This window comes from Panulirus ornatus, chromosome 56 (genome assembly GCF_036320965.1).
Source record: "Panulirus ornatus isolate Po-2019 chromosome 56, ASM3632096v1, whole genome shotgun sequence".
Taxonomy (NCBI): Eukaryota; Metazoa; Arthropoda; class Malacostraca; order Decapoda; family Palinuridae; genus Panulirus; species Panulirus ornatus.
Window position 1 is genome coordinate 21,419,815 of NC_092279.1, and position 21,835 is coordinate 21,441,649.

Genomic DNA, 21,835 nt, shown 5'->3' on the forward strand with positions numbered 1-21,835 from the left:
TCGTGCCTGAAAACCTTTGAGTATTGTCTCTGGATTTGAGTACAGACACTGTACATTACTTACCACTTTACTTACCATAGCAATTATGAGTGGTACAGTGGTGATTATGGGGCTTGAATTGATGTCCATAGTGATGGTGGTGACATTAGAGTCAATGGTGGAAGTAGTAGTGGGTTTCACGGAAACCGTTGCATGGACTTTCCTCCTTTAAGAGTCAGGTCTACAGATGCTTGCAGAGCCCTGATTAATTTCTACTTTTTTTTTCTCTTAAGTATTTCTTTCACCTGAAATGGCCTTGATTGGAGCATGTTTTGCCTGTGCTATGTTAGTATAAGAAAAAGAATAATAATTTATGTACTGTAAAGTCCCTAAAATGGCAAAAAGTGAAGTTTTATGGTGCAAAATTGTCAGATCACAGAGCTGGTTAAGATATGTTGATAGCATGGGTGGTGCAGGAAAATTGACCTGATATAGAGAATAGTCAGATCAAACAACCCTTCAGTCCAGTTCTGTCTGGGCTATCTATCTATATCTCTAACGTTTGGGTGGCCATGGCCATAGTCTTCATAACTAGTGAACTCCAGTGCTGCTTCTTAGCCTTTAATGTCTCACCCTTAACTGGCCAGTGGCAGAGGGCCAGTCTAGCACAGTGTTTGCAGAGGCTCCTACCAGAGGTTCCTTCTGACTACTACTACCTAATGTTTCTACCTACTACTTCTACCTAATGTTTCTGCCTAATAGTCCTACCTAAATGTTCCTGCCTTACTACTTCTATCTGTTGTTTCTACCATTTTGCCAAAAGGCAGGGCCAGCACATAGTACTCACCACAGGAAATCTGTAGTTACAAAGAATGAGCTGTGTGAACTCAGTGTTGTCAAGTGTTGTGTGTGATAGGGAGAGAGAGAGTTTGTATGGTTTGGACAGAATGCCAGCAATCCATGTGAAGGTGAGACAGAAAGAAAAAACAGCTACCTGGTTCAGAGGAGTGCAACTTGACAGCCAATGAAGTGTAGGCTCACTATGCAGCTGTCACTAGCCCTACTGATACCCAGGCAGGCAATACAGGTAATATACCTCCCTGCTCATTTGCTGCCTACCAGCTACTTACTGCTGTGTTGAAAATGTTTTCTTCCTAGAGTTCGGGGAATATTAGTTATGTTCAAAATGATGTTAAAGATGTTTGCTGTTTAATCACTTACAGTCATTTAAAGCATCTTAGATGATTCAACTATGGCACAACACATTCATTTAAATCTCGGCACGCCATGGCCTTTTAAGTCCACCACATACTCTATGACCTGTTGCATCATTCTCATTTCATTTTCCTTCACTCCATCTGGAGAGTAAGTGTTTTCTGTTTTAGAATAGAATATCATATGTCCAAATATGATAGCCATTCTCATCATCAGAATCCCCACAAAATAATGTTTGTATACACAGCACACTGCTTGTAGGCTGAGGGGCCTGGATGAGGTGTGTGCACTTTCCACTCTATGGTTTTCTTTGGGTAACTGCATTCTAGTTAAAGATTCCTTCTGATGCAAGCAGGAAAATTCAGACTGTACAGCATACATGATTAGGACTCTGTCAGTCACTTGTATAACACTGGGGCTTTGGACTGAAAAGGATAAAGAACTAAATGAAGATGGCAGCTCATACCGCTGCCATCACCTGTGCTGCCCGTGCACACTTCAATTTTTAATTGGTTTACAGTATTATTATTGCATATTAATTACTATATTGCTGTTACAGTGCAATAAGTGGAAAACAGTCATGTGGTAATTTTATGGTATTATTGGGCAGAAAATTTCACCCTGGTTTATATAATGGAAGTCTGTGGGAATAATTGAACAGTTTAGTTTTTCTCAGAATACAGTATCATTTTCTGGGGATGTATTTACTATATTGAGAGAGGAATATCTGTATGTAGATTTATTGTATTTTGATTGGTTTCAGCTAAAGCTAAGTCTCAGGCAATCCTGGTTTGTATCACCTAACAGGTGAAGGAAAGCGACGCAGTATTTCACAAACAATGAGTGCCCTGTTTCGCCGTACTACCAGTAGTGAGCGGCCGGCAATTAAGGAGAGCCCTCTGGAGGATCTTCCTGATAAGTCTGGTTTCAGGTGAGACTTATACCTTTATATCATAAAAGTTGTGTCTTTGTTAAGATCTATTCCATACAACTGCAGTCACCTCTGATATTATTAAGGAGAAATGAATGGGATGTACTTTTGCTTGCATTTTTTATTTAACGTGGATGTGACTAGTTTTGCTTGGATGAGGGTACACTATGAGTGGAAGTTCACCTTTGTTGATGTTTTGTCATTGTCATTGGGGGTACAGTCTTGTCAAGGAACATTTTTCAGAGGGGCCCATCATTTTCTTGCCATTGATTTTAGTACAGCTTTGAAGCTGCTTGAAACCTGTAAAAGAGGCTCTGGATTTATATGATTAAAAGAAAACATTAATAGAATAGTGTTTTTTTCATTTTCTGGAACTTTACATTATTATTTTCATATGTCAGTTGTTGAGCTACTGTTTTCACATCTTTTTGTATCTTTTATAGTGAAGAATCCCTATTTTTTTCTGTTTTCAAGAGAAACAAATAGGTCAAGGTAGCTAAGTGCAAATACCTAAAAACAAACAATGTTACAAGTATATGACATCTTCAGACTACCATTTTTTTTTTTCTCAGCCAACCTGAGAATTTGTTAAAACACTCTTTCACATAATTTCTTCTTACAAGGGTGTTACAGCCAGCCTGTTCACAATATAAGCCAGGTTGAAAGTACAAGGTGATTTATGAAGTCAGTGATTATGTGTATGATAAAAATGCCTCTTTTGATGCTGAGGTTGATTAAGGAATAGAGAATAAAATGTCCTGACCTGAACAAAAATAAAGTATTTGTGGGAAGCCATTTTAATGGCATTTATTTTAGAATAGCTCCCTGAATTCACAAAGCATAATTATATACTTTTAGAATACTGATAGTTGAACTTGAGGTAAATTTTTGAGGATATTTTATAAATGTTATGTTTCAGTTTGATGCTGTCTCATATGGTAAATGTATGTATTGTATCTTTCTTTCTGTGGGAAACTTCTGTTATAGTCTCTAGTTGAGGCCAGGTCTTCAATATGAAAAGGACAGATGATATGAATAAGTAAGGAGAGAGAAGGCAGATGTATGAGTTTTTGAGGAAGTGAAATACCTGCCTTTTGAAAAGTAGGTAATGATAATTAGAAAAAAACTGAAAAAGTAGAGAGGTCCAAAGTTTAACTGTTTAGACAAGCCCACCCTTGATTTCACAAATGCCACAAGGTAATCATGTTACACAGTGGCATATTATATTATATGGTATGAAAAAAGTTTTCTTTTCATCTGTAAATGCCTTTCCTGCTGAAATGAGTTAGTATCAGGAGCTAAGAAACATTAGCCTTTTTGCACACATCCAGTCCTTAAATGTTTGATATATGGTATATATAGATTTTTTTTGTGTTCATTACTGAGATATTCATCTGTATAGATTGCTTACCCCATGGGTATATTTACTTTCCTAAGGTATGTAAAGCGGCCATCAGTAGCAAGTGTGGACACCATTGCCAATTCAGGCCCAGCAGTAGAAAAACTTCATGCTGCAAGATGTGCTGTACTTCTTCGAGATTGGCTTTTGGAGTTGTCTGCTCTTGCACAAGAACATATGGTGGCAGTGCCAAGTTTAGAATTTAGATTACCCTCTAGTTGACAGTAACTCATGTATGAATATGATGCATGGATGCTAGGGCCATGAGGGGGGCACACACACACACATTGATGCATATTTTATGTATGTTTTCAACTCAAAGAACTTGGTATAACAAGTTTAGTGCTCATTTCATCTGTGCTGGCAGATTACTACCAATTAGCATTTAAATCCAATGAATTATAGTTAACTAAAGGGTTAGTCTGAATTATAGTTAACAAATGAGTTATTCTTGTAATTCCCAAAGACATTAATTTTATTGGTTTTAAATAACTCACTTCTTTGAGTGTGTATATAATTATATAAATATTATATATATATATATAAATATATTTTATGGTGATTAATAGGCATATGGCCTCATTTCATATCACTTGAATACAGCAATACTGTGGGATTTTAGAGATATATATATATATATAAGAGAGTGTTTATTCATAGTAATAACACCAAAGAAGAGACATAAGTCATAATGTTATCAGTGCACAGTAAAGATTGCAACAAGAGTCTTTGTTATCATGGCATCACACAGTAAGACAGTTGATCATGTAGCACTGGTGATGTGATTCTCCTCAGTGCAATAAATTTTTTCTGTGGTTTGAAAGTCTGGATTTCGTTGTGATAATTTCATCCCCCGAAGTATCTTACCTTTTCATAAGAAGCTCTGCATAAATCAGTCTGTACTCTGTTTTACCCTTTACAGACAGGATGTTTCTCCCGTCCAGTGTGCATTCATTGTAATGCAAGAGTGAAATTACTGTTTGTGACTATTATTTCTTTGTCTTTTAGATATTCTAAAGATTGTATTTCTTTGTGTGATTGAATGTTTAAAGTTTTAATTTTGTTAAATAGGGGGTTATGTAGTATGTATCATGTTAAACACTTTTACACTTTAGACAGTGGACTTTGCTCTCAAAACTTCATGACTTGAGATGTCATATAGCAGATAACAATTTCTGTTTTGAATTCTCATATATACTAGTTAGTTATTATGTGTAGTAAAGCAAAACTGACATGTTTGTATCAATACAGTACTTAGTATTGAAATGAAATCACATGTGATTAAAAGAAGGTTTGAGAGGGAATCCTGTGATAGATTATATACAGTCTTTTATTGAATTTACGGATTGTTCATATGGATTAAATAATATGGCTAACCTTGTATATACTGTTTTTTTTTCAGAAATTATCAGGCTGTAACATGGGTGATAGTGATGTCACAGTGATTTAAGATAATACATGTAAAACATTTCATAAAGCAAGAAAACTTCTGAGTTAAAGGTTTATTCAAGTCAAGAAAAAGTTGAATATATAGCATTGATTTGCTTAACATGATCTCAAGAAGTACAGAATTGTATTTGAAATTTGTTGTTCAGAGCATGATATCATGTTCTTCAGTATCAAGGCCACACAAACTTCTTATGCAAGCTCAGTATGACTAGTTTGGATGCAAATACAGGGAACATTTACCTAGAAACACTGTGTTGACATACACTGGTTGGTAGATGTGATGGTTGTTTCTTATGCAATAAAGGGTACACAAGCTGAAGTTATATTTGTACGTGCTTTATTATTTTTTCTGGTCATAGTTACAGTGAATCAGACTTTTTACATGATATTCTCTATTAAAATATCCAGTTTCATACAAACTTTGATTATAATTGAATCTGTGAATAACTGACAAAAATGTAGAATATGTGGTTTATGCAATTAAATATATTCTTGACAACTTACATTGTTTTCCTCCTGTTTTTGTCAAATTGTCTGGGGTTAGCCAGAACACTTTTCATTTCGTGTAAAACACAGTGGCTCATTTAGAAAACTAAAACAAAAAGTGTTTATTTTTGAACTATCAGGAGTGCTTGAAATACATTGCAGTCTAATTGATGAACAAGTTTACTTGTACATAGAGCAGCTGCCTTTTCTCTCAGAAGGAGGTTGAACTACATTTTGCTTCCACTTTTTGTTTTACAAGTATTAGGAAAGCATTTTAGATTAATGTATTTGAAAATTGAGCTTTGGGGAATGACATTGAGTGTAAGACCGTTTTCAGTTTGAGTATGTATAAGCATTTATGAAAGATCCTCTACTGAACTAATGTATTTTCAGGTTAAATGAGAGAGCAACAGTTAAGAAAAGAGATTAACTGATAAAGAGACACGTCCATTACATAATGTTTTGCCATATAAGGAAAAACTAACAAGGTCTTTATCTATATCTCTGATGCCAATTCCCTCTAGGAACTCCAAAATAGGGGTTGGCTGCGGCACAAGAATCTCTACGTATCCGTCCTTACATGCCTCCCTTGCATACACCATCCCACACATTCTTCCATTTCTCTCCTCCCAGTCCTCTTCCATACTGTGTATGCAATGATCTTTGTGTTTCCGTATTACGTTTATGACTTTGAACTTTCCACATTCAACACTCCTAACAAATAATGAGATCTAGTTTACCTTTGCTGTGCAAGACATGGTTCTCTGTGGTTTTCCACTTTTGATTCATTGATATATCATTAGGAAAAGACTGGGCCTTGTGAAATATCTTCTCTCTAACTTCTTTGATCCTTCTTTAGGAAAGCATTAAATAAGAGGGTGAGTTGGGCCATTTCTTTCGTCTGTTTCCTTGCGCTACCTCGCAAACGCGGGAGACAGCAACAAAGCAAAATAAATAAATGAAGTCTGTTGGGGATGAGAGAGCTTGGGAAGTGAGTCAGTTGTTCTTCGCTGATGATACAGCGCTGGTGGCTGATTCATGTGAGAAACTGCAAAAGCTGGTGACTGAGTTTGGTAAAGTGTGTGAAAGAAGAAAGTTAAGAGTAAATGTGAATAAGAGCAAGGTTATTAGGTACAGTAGGGTTGAGGGTCAAGTCAATTGGGAGGTGAGTTTGAATGGAGAAAAACTGGAGGAAGTGAAGTGTTTTAGATATCTGGGAGTGGATCTGGCAGCGGATGGAACCATGGAAGCGGAAGTGGATCATAGGGTGGGGGAGGGGGCGAAAATTTTGGGAGCCTTGAAGAATGTGTGGAAGTCGAGAATATTATCTCGGAAAGCAAAAATGGGTATGTTTGAAGGAATAGTGGTTCCAACAATGTTGTATGGTTGCGAGGCGTGGGCTATGGATAGAGTGGTGCGCAGGAGGATGGATGTGCTGGAAATGAGATGTTTGAGGACAATGTGTGGTGTGAGGTGGTTTGATCGAGTAAGTAACGTAAGGGTAAGAGAGATGTGTGGAAATAAAAAGAGTGTGGTTGAGAGAGCAGAAGAGGGTGTTTTGAAATGGTTTGGGCACATGGAGAGAATGAGTGAGGAAAGATTGACCGAGAGGATATATGTGTCGGAGGTGGAGGGAACGAGGAGAAGAGGGAGACCAAATTGGAGGTGGAAAGATGGAGTGAAAAAGATTTTGTGTGATCGGGGCCTGAACATGCAGGAGGGTGAAAGGAGGGCAAGGAATAGAGTGAATTGGAGCGATGTGGTATACCGGGGTTGACTTGCTGTCAGTGGATTGAATCAGGGCATGTGAAGCGTCTGGGGTAAACCATGGAAAGCTGTGTAGGTATGTATATTTGCGTGTGTGGACGTATGTATATACATGTGTATGGGGGTGGGTTGGGCCATTTCTTTCGTCTGTTTCCTTGCGCTACCTCGCAAACGCGAGAGACAGCGACAAAGCAAAAAAAAAAAAAAAAAAATATATATGTATATTATCCCTGGGGATAGGGGAGAAAGAATACTTCCCACGTATTCCCTGTGTGTCGTAGAAGGCGACTAAAAGGGGAGGGAGCGGGGGGGCTGGAAATCCTCCCCTCTTGTTTTTTTTTAAATTTTCCAAAAGAAGGAACAGAGAAGGGGGCCAGGTGAGGATGTTCCCTCAGAGGCCCAGTCCTCTGTTCTTAACGCTACCTCGCTAACGCGGGAAATGGCGAATAGTTTGAAAGAAGAAAGAAAATATATATATATATATATATATATATATATATATATATATATATATATATATATATATATATATATTTTTTTTTTTTTTTTTATACTATTCGCTATTTCCCGCGATAGCGAGGTAGCGTTAAGAACAGAGGACTGGGCCTTTGAGGGAATATCCTCACCTGGACCTCTTCTCTGTTCCTTCTTTTGGAAAAAAAAAAAAAACGAGAGGGGAGGATTTCCAGCCCCCCACTCCCTTCCCTTTTATTCGCCTTCTACGACACGCAGGGAATACGTGGGAAGTATTCTTTCTCCCCTATCCCCAGGGATAATATATATATATATATATATATATATATATATATATATATATATATATATATATATATATATATATATATATATATATATATTATCCCTGGGGATAGGGGATGAAGAATACTTCCCACGTATTCCCTGCGTGTCGTAGAAGGCGACTAAAAGGGGAGGGAGCGGGGGGCTGGAAATCCTCCCCTCTCATTTTTTGTTTTTTTTTCCAAAAGAAGGAACAGAGTGGGGCCAGGCGAGGATATTCCACAAAGGCCCAGTCCTCTGTTCTTAACGCTACCTCGCTAACGCGGGAAATGGCGAATAGTTTAAAAGAAAAAGAATATATATATATATATATATATATATATATATATATATATATATATATATATATGTCAGAAGCTAAGGGAATAAGGTGAGCAGGGAGACAAAATTGGAGAAAGAAAGATGAAGTGAAAAAAGATTTTGAGCAGTAGGGGCCTGAACATGCAGGAGGGTGAAAGGCATGTAGGAGATAGAGTGAATTGGCACAATTTAGTATGCAGGGTTTGTTGTGCTATCAGTGGACTGAACCAGAGCATGTGAAGTGTCTTGGTTGAACCATAGAAATGTATCATATATATATATATATATATATATATATATTCCCTGGGGATAGGGGAGAAAGAATACTTCCCACGTATTCCCTGCGTGTTGTAGAAGGAGACTAAAAGGGAAGGGAGCGGGGGGCTGGATATCCTTCCCTCTTTTTTTTTTTTTTCCAAGGAATGCTTAACGCTACCTCGCTAACGCGGGAAATGGCGAATAGTTTGAAAAAAAAAAAAAAAAAAAAATATATATATATATATATATATATATATATATATATATATATATATATATATATATATATATATATATATATATATATATTCCCTGGGGATAGGGGAGAAAGAATACTTCCCACGTATTCCCTGCGTGTCGTAGAAGGAGACTAAAAGGGAAGGGAGCGGGGGGCTGGATATCCTTCCCTCTCTTTTTTTTTTTTTTTTCCAAAGGAAGGAACAGAGAAGGGGGCTGGATGAGGATGTTTCCTCAGAGGCCCAGTCCTCTGTTCTTAACGCTACCTCGCTGACGCGGGAAATGGCGAATAGTATGAAAGAAAAGATATGTTGGGGAGAGCACTTTACATTATCTAAGACTGCAGGGTGCAATACTGACAGTGGCCTTGAAGCAGCATGTGGGATGTCTATATATTTAATATCCTCTGTGCCAGAACCTTGAGCCATCCATGCAGTTTTATTGTTTTACAAATGTTTAGGTATGTTTCATATTGCTGGGAGCATATACTTATAATATGGGCAGCCATGGGCATGTAGACATGCTGGTTTCTCTGTGAGTGGGCAGAACGTAAACAGTTGTGTCATCCAGCCCAACATTGGACTGAATTTGTGTGTTCGAATAAGGTACTGGCAGTATTATATTTTGTTTATTAAGTTTCTTCATTGTTTTATAGTTAATATGTATTTTGACGATTTCTTAAGGTTAACTTGGCCAAACTCTGACTTTTGTTTTCCCCAGCCACACAGATAGGAGGGTTGGATATGTGGTTCTGCATGGCATGGGATGACATGCAAATTTATGTAACTTTGTTCCTCTAAATCTAGTAACTTCATCATCTCTGTAGTGAGATACCAATGGTGTAAGTATGAAGGTTCTATCATGTATTGCTCTACAATTATCATAGATGCAAAAATGTGTCCATAGACAGACAAATGATCTCTTGATTGATGATATGATATTTTGCATGCACTATGTGTGGTAGTGGAACATGAAAATTCATGAGGTATGTAAATTGTAATGAATAGCATAAATTATTATACAACCCCAGTACCTGTTTTGCAGAGCTGCTGCTGCTTCTTCAAGGCTGCTTTCCATGCAGAAGCAGGGTGAGGTGAATTCCACTAGGGAAGAAGTTCCTCGATGAAGTTGTGCTGCTTTCCAATGAGGGCACAAGAAAACCTAACATTTCTACACAAAGAAAATTCACTCCTCTCACACCATTTCAGCTCTTACAAGTGAAGCATGTATCACCTAAATCAACAAACATTTAATCTGTGATAGAATGTACTAATGAAACTACAAAAATTTGTAGCCACAAACATTCTCACACTCAACAGAAAAATTATGAAAACTATACACAAAATTCATCTTAGCTGCTGACGCAACTTGATGAAAATCCCAAAGAACTCTTATGCAACTGGCTCTGACAGTATGTCAAGCTTCTACACCAAACAATGGCCCAATAGCAACTCAAGCACTTACAGACATCTTAAACACTTTTGGCTTCATTCACCATCCCCTAACCCTATGGCAGTAGCAGTTGTCATCGGCAAAGCGTGTGACACTATCCTCACTTCAAAGAAGACATCACCCTCCCGAGAATTGGCAAAAAGTGGCTATCCAACTTCATAGTTGGCCGTCGAGGCAGAGTAATTTATATAGGTTTCGCCTTCATGGAGCAGATTCCTTTTTTTTTTCTGGTGGGGAGAGGATTAGGTGATCTGTGTGACCCATCTGCACTGACCACACAGAGCACATGAGAGTCAGAAAACAAATGGGCTCATTGCAACCATTGTAGCTTTACTTATATCCTAGGTTACATTGGATAACTGGAGATATTGCAATACATAGCTAAGTTTTTTAGGCAGATTATTGAATTGTCTTTAAAATCATTTTGTTTTATTCCAGATTCTCTTACTCTGTGTGGCTCAAACATACAACAGTTAGCAGTTTTCCTGAAAAAAAGAAACTTTGAACCTCAGTTCATTGTTGGGGAATTTTCTTGAGGATAAACGTTGATAATTTCCACTTTGTGAATGAAGTCGTTGATGCGATTTTCTACTTAACTCGTAGAAATGAGCACAGCCATAATACACTTTTTACCACCTACAAAGGATTTGTTCTTGTCATTTTTTTGTATTATCCAGGTAATTCATTACTTTAGGAAAGGATAAAGTATTTCACTGGAACGCGTGTCAAGAGATATTTTGCTACGAGTATAGACAAAAAAATGTCAGTATGGCGAATTGATGGACGCACATGCATGAAACAACCTGTTCAATATAATCGGATTTTGCTTGTAGTGTAAACTTAAAGGCACAAGTGTACAGGTTATTAGGAATGATGGTGATACCTGGCATCATGCTTTCAGTGTCTGTTACTTGTTCTTAATTTCTCTCATCAAAACTAGGCCATCAGTTAGTACTTAAGAACATAACTTTTCTATTACCATTTCCCTGGAACCATTATTTTTTTTTTTCACTTATTCTTCATCGATGGCTTGGCATTTATTTGCCCTATCTGACCGTAACTGGCATGTTAATTGTAAAAAGAAAGTGGACGCACAGAATTATGAAGTTGGTGCTTATACCTACTGAAAAAATAATCTTATTGAATTTTTTTTTTAATATTTCCTACAAAGAGGATACCAGAACGCCAATTAATAATGTTCTTTCACAAATTAACCACTGATCCTCTGCACGTATGGTAGTTGCCACTTGCCTCAGTGTAATGGTTGTGTAGATGGTGAGATCTCCTGTATGTAATGGTTGTTTTACTTTTTCTCTCCTCTAATATATTTAACTAGTGTTGCTCAGAAAATTTTAATTTGTTCAAGCATATTTGATTTTATTATCGATCATAAGATCGGAAATACACCGTCATTTCCCGATACTTGAGCCGCTCTCATCTGTGTTTTACCTTATTGATGATTGGCTGTAATGGAATGACGTATTCGTTGGCGACAATCTGATTGGCTCGTGTTTGGGGGCGTGTTTGGTGCTCTTGATTGTTGTGATGATGGAGCTGATTTAGGGGGGGTCATGTGTGCACAGGTGATTTACTTTTTTTGCTGTGTTTAAGTGGATCTAGAGTCGTGCATGTACAGTGAGGGCGCGTATGGTTATAGAATGTAAAGCCTAAAGGTGTTATAGATACTTTCAACAACCGGTTATGGAATGACATTGAAATTATTTGACCGTTTAGTCAATAAATCAAGACCAGCCGGAATGACCAACCAAAGAACAATGGGTATTGAAGATATTGCACTATACGTCCAAGAGACTTCTGGAGCTTCTCTAAATACAAGGTAAGAGAGCTAGATGGCAAGACGTAATATAAGAACTTTAGGGGAACAAACTTTCCTGCTTAGATGTAATGTAATCCCTTGTTCAAACTATTAGTTCATGGGAGACTTGTCACGCCTGATTTTCTTGCTGGTTCAGTATGTAGTTCGGAGGCAGCACAGAAATGACTTGCACTGATCATAGGTGCTAGTGAAGAACGCTGATAAAAAAAAGATTTAAGGATTTTTCAGTAATTTATAGTCAACTGTGGTCGTAGTCCCAAGAGGACAGTTGCTTCAACAAACTATTCTCGTCGGCATAATGTTAGTAGGGTCACTGGTATTAGTCCTCTCTGGGCGAGGTTTTATGCTGGGTCATGTATCTTAAAAGTACTTGTGTCTGAACCAAGAAACCTAACTTTACCTACGGCCTGTGGTCTAATATAGACACAGTTAGTTCTTTTGTCTTAGAAACCTAATCTTCCTTAGAGCTTATATCTAACTTTGTGCGTACCTAAAGCACTTTAGGAATAAAACTTAAGGACCTAACTAACGTTAAGAAGAAAGACCTAACGTAGGAGCTTACATGACTCAATCGCCTTGAAAGACTCTGCAGCTTTGCTCTTCTGGTTTCGGTCGGGAACCGGTACCGGTTCCGCAGATTTCCCTAAATTATTAACGATAGTGGTGGGGGGCTATGAAGACTAGGGTGACAGTAGGAGTAATGACAAAGTTGAATTCAACAGAACCTCTGAAAACATCCAATTTCCCTAGCATCTGAGAGTTATATTCTAATTTTCAATGCAGGGTTGAACTACAGCAACCTTAACGGGTGTCTTCGCATGATCCAGAATGTTCGCTGGGATGCGTTGCTTATGTGCACATAAGGCACATACCTCGAAGCAACTGGATCTAAAACAAGCCATAATGATTTTTTTAAAGTGTACCAAAGGTAGAACTGTTTTATCTAGATATTCAGGTATAACGACCATAAGAATATTTCGTTATATTAATAATGTAGTATGATAGGTATATTAATAATGTCGGCTGTATTTGTTTAGCTTTGAACAGTTTATAGTTACAATGTATCAGATGACTTTCTCATCCTCTCTGGTTTTGACACACAGTAGGTTTTGTAGCTTAAGGAGGACTGATGTCGAGTAAAAGACAGGTAATTAACAGGTCAAGATTCTGTTAAGTTTTTTTTCACCTTTTTTGTATGTCTGTACCGCCGACGGAGGAAGAGAAGTTGCACACCTTGGACATGCTTCCTTGCATGTGACCGGTCACGTTCGTATAGCAGAGATTGTAAGGGTTCTGTCCACCTTGGGAGAGAGAGAGAGAGAGAGAGAGAGAGAGAGAGAGAGAGAGAGAGAGAGAGAGAGAGAGAGAGAGAGAGAGCATGCGCTCCGCAAAATCGAGGTTCCCGGAGTCGGCTGATACTGGGAGGCCGCTGCTGCAAGATGGGTTCACCGCTCGGGATGGCAGAGTTGCATCCCACGAGTTCGTTGGTTTAATCTGTTAATGAGGGCAAGACATTACGGGCCGTAGGCATTCTTCAATGTTTTGAATCATACAGATATATAGATAAAAATGAGCATGAGGTAAATAAAAAAAAAGTGTGCTAAGGGCCCCATATATTCAGTACATAGATACAAGCAAAGTTTAGGATACATAGAAAGTAGAGTGATATAAGAATAATTTCTCAGTACATGTCCAAAGTTCTTGTAGAATCAGTCCACACCTGTACAAGTGATGTACTACCGAGTCGCTTAGGTTTTATTCATTAACCTGTAAGTATACAGGTTAGTTTTTACGAGTTCACGAACAGTAGAGTAACGTTTGAGTTACGTTTTGGAGATAGACTGACGGACCCCTTGCAGCCAATATGAGAGCATCACAAATTATTGATTGTCAACACACACTTTTACGAGTCGTTAAGGTTTTGTTCAGTAAATGTATACATGCACGGTCCCGGATGGGTCAGTCAGTGACTATGTACACGAATATTATAGAAGCATATTTGTTTGGTTATGAAGTTGGGCTGAGGGTCTCTTGCATTCATTGCATAGATAGATACACACAAACCCATGGTTAATACGAACATATATAAACACTGGAGTATATGTCTGTTTACATTGGGCTGAGGACCTCATGTAGTAAGTAAACAGACACAAAACAGTGCACCAGTTGTATGATTTAAAAAGAATATGCAAGATCTATATAGTTCCTAACAAGATTCCTCAGTACAGATCACGATCTAAGGCGTATAGATAGACCCTGGAGCTGTTACGTAGATTTATACGGAACTCGCTATAAACCTGACGTTTTCAGTTATATTCAGTCTACCTAAATTTAACACAAGTGTTACTTAGGTGGTGGTGACCTGTGTATATCTGGTGTCTCTGTTCCGCTGGCTATGGCCAGTCTGTTGTTGATTAATAACTAAGTTCATTGTAATATCAGGATCCGGCGTTCGCTGAGTTTTTCTTGTTTGTGTATTACGGGGTGAGAGTTTTACACTCATGTTGTCCCCTCTCTTAACCTTGTTTATGTAGAATACCATTTCTACTAATCTGTACCGTTATATATATATATATATATATATATATATATATATATATATATATATATATATATATATATATATATATATATGTATATATTATCCCTAGGGATAGAGGATTAAGAATACTTCCCACGTATTCCCTGCGTGTCGTAGAAGGCGACTAAAAGGGGAGGGAGCGGGGGGCTGGAAATCCTCCCCTCTCTTTTTTTTTAAATTTTCCAAAAGAAGGAACAGAGGGGGCCAGGTGAGGATATTCCGAAAAAGGCCCAGTCCTCTGTTCCTAACGCTACCTCGCTAACGTGGGAAATGGCGAATAGTTTAAAAGAAGAAAAGATATATATATATATATATATATGTATATATAATGGATTGCGCAAAAGATGCTTGTGGCATGAGAAGAGTGGGAGGTGGGCTGTTTAGAAAGGGTAGTGAGTGGTGGGATGAAGAAGTAAGAGTATTAGTGAAAGAGAAGAGAGAGGCATTTGGACGATTTTTGCAGGGAAAAAATGCAATTGAGTGGGAGAAGTATAAAAGAAAGAGACAGGAGGTCAAGAGAAAGGTGCAAGAGGTGAAAAAAAGGGCAAATGAGAGTTGGGGTGAGAGACTATCAGTAAATTTTAGGGAGAATGAAAAGATGTTCTGGAAGGAGGTAAATAGGGTGCGTAAGACAAGGGAGCAAATGGGAACTTCAGTGAAGGGCGTAAATGGGGAGGTGATAACAAGTAGCGGTGATGTGAGAAGGAGATGGAATGAGTATTTTGAAGGTTTGTTGAATGTGTCTGATGACAGAGTGGCAGATATAGGGTGTTTTGGTCGAGGTGGTGTGCAAAGTGAGAGGGTTAGGGAAAATGATTTGGTAAACAGAGAAGAGGTAGTAAAAGCTTTGCGGAAGATGAAAGCCGGCAAGGCAGCAGGTTTGGATGGTATCGCAGTGGAATTTATTAAGAAAGGGGGTGACTGTATTGTTGACTGGTTGGTAAGGTTATTTAATGTATGTATGACTCATGGTGAGGTGCCTGAGGATTGGCGGAATGCGTGCATAGTGCCATTGTACAAAGGCAAAGGGGATAAGAGTGAGTGCTCAAATTACAGAGGTATAAGTTTGTTGAGTATTCCTGGTAAATTATATGGGAGGGTATTGATTGAGAGGGTGAAGGCATGTACAGAGCATCAGATTGGGGAAGAGCAGTGCGGTTTCAGAAGTGGTAGAGGATGTGTGGATCAGGTGTTTGCTTTGAAGAATGTATGTGAGAAATACTTAGAAAAGCAAATGGATTTGTATGTAGCATTTATGGATCTGGAGAAGGCATATGATAGAGTTGATAGAGATGCTCTGTGGAAGGTATTAAGAATATATGGTGTGGGAGGCAAGTTGTTAGAAGCAGTGAAAAGTTTTTATCGAGGATGTAAGGCATGTGTACGTGTAGGAAGAGAGGAAAGTGATTGGTTCTCAGTGAATGTAGGTTTGCGGCAGGGGTGTGTGATGTCTCCATGGTTGTTTAATTTGTTTATGGATGGGGTTGTTAGGGAGGTGAATGCAAGAGTCTTGGAGAGAGGGGCAAGGATGAAGTCTGTTGGGGATGAGAGAGCTTGGGAAGTGAGTCAGTTGTTGTTCGCTGATGATACAGCGCTGGTGGCTGATTCATGTGAGAAACTGCAGAAGCTGGTGACTGAGTTTGGTAAAGTGTGTGGAAGAAGAAAGTTGAGAGTAAATGTGAATAAGAGCAAGGTTATTAGGTACAGTAGGGGTGAGGGTCAAGTCAATTGGGAGGTGAGTTTGAATGGAGAAAAACTGGAGGAAGTGAAGTGTTTTAGATATCTGGGAGTGGATCTGTCAGCGGATGGAACCATGGAAGCGGAAGTGGATCATAGGGTGGGGGAGGGGGCGAAAATTTTGGGAGCCTTGAAAAATGTGTGGAAGTCGAGAACATTATCTCGGAAAGCAAAAATGGGTATGTTTGAGGGAATAGTGGTTCCAACAATGTTGTATGGTTGCGAGGCGTGGGCTATGGATAGAGATGTGCGCAGGAGGATGGATGTGCTGGAAATGAGATGTTTGAGGACAATGTGTGGTGTGAGGTGGTTTGATCGAGTAAGTAACGTAAGGGTAAGAGAGATGTGTGGAAATAAAAAGAGCGTGGTTGAGAGAGCAGAAGAGGGTGTTTTGAAATGGTTTGGGCACATGGAGAGAATGAGTGAGGAGAGATTGACCAAGAGGATATATGTGTCGGAGGTGGAGGGAACGAGGAGAAGAGGGAGACCAAATTGGAGGTGGAAAGATGGAGTGAAAAAGATTTTGTGTGATCGGGGCCTGAACATGCAGGAGGGTGAAAGGAGGGCAAGAAATAGAGTGAATTGGAGTCATGTGGTATACAGGGGTTGACGTGCTGTCAGTGGATTGAAGCAAGGCATGTGAAGCGTCTGGGGTAAACCATGGAAAGCTGTGTAGGTATGTATATTTGCGTGTGTGGACGTGTGTATGTGCATGTGTATGGGGGGGGGGCCATTTCTTTCGTCTGTTTCCTTGCGCTACCTCGCAAACGCGGGAGACAGCGACAAAGTATAAAAAAAAAAAAAAAAAAAAAAAAAATGTATATATAATATATATATATATATATATATATATATATATATATATATATATATATATATATATATATATATATATGCACACACACCCCTATGTAAGCCAGTTACTCATTTGTAGGCAACCCAAGGGAAAGGATTAACAGCTTGGATGGCTGAAAATCGACTGCTGCTTCCGGGAATCGAACCTGGGTAGGGCCGTGCGCGAATCATGGTCAGCGAAGCCTCTGTATTGAAAGCCCGTGTGTTTACTTATTACTGTACAGGGAGGGAGTTTCACACTCGTGGGGCCCCATCCCTAGAACAAACAAACCCATCTCGTGTGTATGTGTGCTAACCTCACTCCTCAGCTTGTTAGGGTGGTCCGGGCCTATAGTCGAACTTGATTAATATTCATAAGCTGTTGTGGATATTTTTAGCAGTTCAGAACACCCGATTGATTTTTTTTCATAAAGTCTGTTGCCAGAAGTATATTGCTAACGTAAAAGGAATGTCTTGCCCCTGCATGTAAATGAAGGGCCTAGCCACTGCTGGCGTTGGGATGGTGCGGAGCGATGGAGGGGACTTTGCCTCTTCTGGTTCACTGTCGTAGCGGCGGAGGGATACCAGCGTATACCACATGGGATGACTTAATGAATTAGAAGATAGAGATCCTCCCCTCCCCCCGGAGGTTGGAGATACGGGAGGGCTATAACGGGAAGGTAATTAGATTAGGCTTTAGTCTGCGGCCGTATGCTGTATTAGAGCCTTAAGGTATAAGACCAGCTGGCATACTAATAATGCTTGTGGTGTCTGGCGGTGGTGGCCGGGTTGGTAAGGGTGTTGTGGTTGAGAATGAATGACAAGCGATGGTTGTGGTGACGAGAGTGGAGAGGAACGAATGACGAGGGTATGTTGTGGTTGTGGAAGTAGAAAGGAATGAAGGACCAGCGGTGGCTATGGTGACACACGGGAGTGCAGAAGAATGGATGGGTGATTGATCGTAAGTGGTGAACGATAAGTAATGACAAATGACCTGGAGGGATGCGTTGTTAAAGAAACATAAGGAGTCTGGAAGTTGGGGAGGAGACATGAATAATAGATGATACAGAGTAACGTAACGATGGATGGTGTGGTGTTTACGGTCATGACCACCAGACGGCTTCGGTAAGCAAAGCGCTCTTGAAAAAAAGTTCATTACCAAAGTAAACACTCACGTAATGAGGAACAAAAAGAATCCTGTGCCTTAATTAAGGCGAATCAATAGACTTTCTCACAGGTGGTGATGAACCAATATTTTCTCGCTTTTGAGCCGGGAAAGCCTTACCCTGGTAATCGTGTACCAACAATAGTCTTTAAAGTTGATAGTGAACTAATCACGTGGTGCAACAGTGGTGAAAGCTTCTTTGTGTGCCACATGATGGTGACACCAGGAGACTTTTATGCACTGAGGTTGAGCCAGCAAACTGTGGCGGATAATGGTGCGACATCAGACTTTCTGGTAATATGTATGAACCAACTTAACGCACCAGCCAATAGTGAACCAACGGGACTGTGCCAGATATTGGTAAGCCAGTAGGCTACCAGGTAGATGTTAGCTGTAGTCTTCTAATAGCCCGATGTGCTAATAGAATCAATGTTATTATTGTGAAGCAAGTAACTAACCTGTGCACGCGGGATACTTATCGTACTTGCCCTACAACAACACTTCCAACCAGATTCTTGGCAGCGGGTATCAGTGGCTGGCGGCCGGCCACCAGCTGCACACACACAGAAATTGATCTAAAAGGTTGTTCCTCGTTATTTCTAGGGTGCCTTAAAGATACGTGCTAAAATTTACTGAAGCTAACAGTAGCTGTGCAACCCATGCTCATTCTATGAGAGGTACCGAAAAGTATCGTAACAATCGTAAATAAGCCATACTGGCTAGGCGATGATAAAGTTACATATTGCGATGTTTCTTTACATAAGGTTATATTCTATCTGTGTAGTAGACTCGCCTACCACATGCTGCAAGTGGATACAGTATCAGAATTCATGCTATCTTATCAGTACGGTGTTTTGCCATATCTGACTAGGATTGTTTGGATCTACCCCCTTTTTGTTTCTTTTTGCAGTCTAAGAGATAATGTTATGGTGAGTGTGTTCATATCTCTGAGTCATGCAATTTACAATTTATATGGTTAACATCTCCAAATAACTAGCGTGACAACCCCAAATACAGATCAATGACTTTGGCTTAATCTAGCGTGACAACTCCAAATACAGACCAATAGCTTTGGCTTAACTTAGCAGTGCCAGCTTATGGTCCTTTGATCTCGTTTTTTTTCTCCACACACACACACACACACACACACACACGTCTTGACTGATGTATTTTATTGTGATGGATTATGAACCTGCTAGTGCCTGTCTGCACTCTTCTGCTTGTCTCAAAAACAAGTCAGCTGTATTTTGATTGTTGTTCTGATGTGCCGCCAGTACAAGAGTGAGTAGGACCGTGTGTCGTCGCCCCAGCAGACGTCTGTCTGTCGTTTGACACAGTCTTGTCAGCACGATAACTCAAGAACATAAACAACAGACTTCGTACTTACACCTTAGGAACCCCGTCGTGGAGGTGGCGTTGTTGCATGCACTAGCGTATCAATTGCAAAAACATTTTATTGCAATTGCTGTAATTCAGGAGTGCTGAATCATATGAAATTCAGATGCATAACATACATGTATTCGGCAAGACATGATATGGCATATAGTTTTTGCATTTTCTGATATTCATCTCGCGGCAGGACAGTGTTATTAGGCTTGTTGTTAAACAGGTAATTGATGAGCCAAGTGCTGTGTTTACCAGCTTCTCTTTCAAGTGCAAGTTTGGTTGTATCATGAGTAATTAGTTTCTGGAGGTGGATAAGTATGTATGGGGATGTCAGAGGGAGTTGTCTGCCACGGAGGCGGAATAATCATATCCACTTCTTAATTTGATAACTTCATGTCAGTGGCTGTTATCTGGATCCATACAGATTCGCGTGGCGAAAATGCTTTAACAGTTCTGTGTTGAGAACATTATATGTATCACCCGCGCTGTTGTGTCAGTTTTAACCTGAAGGTGGTTATCGGTGATTCTGTCCTCATCGCCATGCGTCCCTCGTTCTCTTAGCTCAGCAAGGACCTCCAGCGATCGTGGAAGAGCCAAGTATAAGTCTAGAGACTTCATTTTCCATCTTTTTTTTTTCTTCAGTGTCATTACGGTTACGTAGGACAAGCTGGTGCGTAGTAATGTATTCGAGACTTTATAAAGGTCATCTGTGAAATCGTATCAGTGTAAGACGAGCATCAAAATAAATGCTGTAGCCGATTCCTCCAGTGTGTGTGTGGAGAGGTGGCCGCTCGGGACCCCCCGCGGGTGTAGGTCACACGAGTGGCCAGGCCAGATTCCTCAGGTGGTGCCAGGCGCCGCTCATCCGCCCTCCCTACCCACATCAGGCTATCCGTTGGATAGAAGGGAGGATTACTGTTCATTATTAACGTTCTCTGTCTAGAATATATATGTTGGTAGGATTGGAATGTAAAATGGGAGAGAACCTCGTCCTAAGCCAGTAGGCCTTCCGTTTTCTCTGTTTTGAAGGTTGTTTTGGGAGGCATAGATAGGTTGCTTGGTGGACAGTAAATGGACCTATGTGGTGGTTAGAAAGGAGCGTTTTGGATGTGTGGATAGCCGTAATGGCAGGAGGTGGGATGCCTAACGATGGGCGGGGTGGTTAACGATGGGTGGGATGGTTAACAATGGGCGGAATGTTTAACGATCGGCGAGGTGGTTATCGGTGGGCGGGTTGGCCAACAATATTGGTGAGATGGTTAGCGATGGATGAGGAGGGGGGGGGGTTGATGACGTGCAGGGTGGTTAACTATGGGCGGGTTGGTCCGTTAATGTCGGGTGTGAAGGTCAGCAAGGAGCGTCGTGGTTAGCGAGTGTTGCTGAGGTTGGCCAGGATGTGGAACCTGATTTTCAAATACATTGCGCACTCCTACCCATCCTGTGGCCGCTGGCGCACAGGAAGGTACAGGGTGCATAGAAGGGGCACTCGGACTGGTGGGTATAAGTGGTTGAGTTACATAACAAGTTACGTAGTGAGGAAGATGTTACAAGGACTGGACTGCATCGAATGAATCATTCACTAGTTTACACTGTCAGTGAACTGTTTACAAAACACCGAACAGCTGTGCTTGGATTACGCATCAAGATATGTGAAGTATCTACAGGACATGTGAAGAATCTATAAGACATGTGGAGTATCTACAAGACAGACAGACACGTGAAGTATCTACAAGACAGACACACGAAGTATCTACAAGACAGACACGTGAAGTATCTACAAGACAGACACACGAAGTGTCTACAAGACAGACACATGAAGTATCTATAAGACACGTAAAGTATCTACAAGACATTTGAAGTATCAACATTAAGCAAAGTCAGGATACTCTCCCTGATGAGGGAGGAGTGGGTCTACGAGGAGTGTCTCGGTCAGAGTGGGGATATGATCTGCGGAGTGATGGTGAGGCTGGAGAGTTGTGGCTGCCTGTGATGTTTAGCATGAAGATGCAGGTGTAGCTATTTGT

General features: G+C 40.0%; 2 protein-coding genes across 5 annotated transcripts in view; both read left to right on the forward strand.

The window, feature by feature from the left end:
• The window catches only part of LOC139766005 (FHF complex subunit HOOK-interacting protein 1B-like), a 61,234-nt gene extending 55,762 nt beyond the window's left edge, over positions 1–5,472 (forward strand). For all 4 annotated transcript variants that reach the window (XM_071694057.1, XM_071694058.1, XM_071694055.1 and 1 more), the window contains 2 exons: positions 2,002–2,125; positions 3,563–5,472. In XM_071694057.1, the coding sequence (XP_071550158.1) occupies positions 2,002–2,125; positions 3,563–3,746 (308 nt within the window). In that variant the 3' untranslated portion in view covers positions 3,747–5,472. The remainder of the gene's footprint in view (positions 1–2,001; positions 2,126–3,562) is intronic.
• Positions 5,473–11,871: 6,399 nt separating this feature from the next.
• The window catches only part of LOC139766006 (uncharacterized), a 513,479-nt gene continuing 503,515 nt past the window's right edge, over positions 11,872–21,835 (forward strand). The window contains exon 1 of the mRNA XM_071694071.1: positions 11,872–12,108. The gene's annotated coding sequence lies outside the window, so the exon portion shown is untranslated. The remainder of the gene's footprint in view (positions 12,109–21,835) is intronic.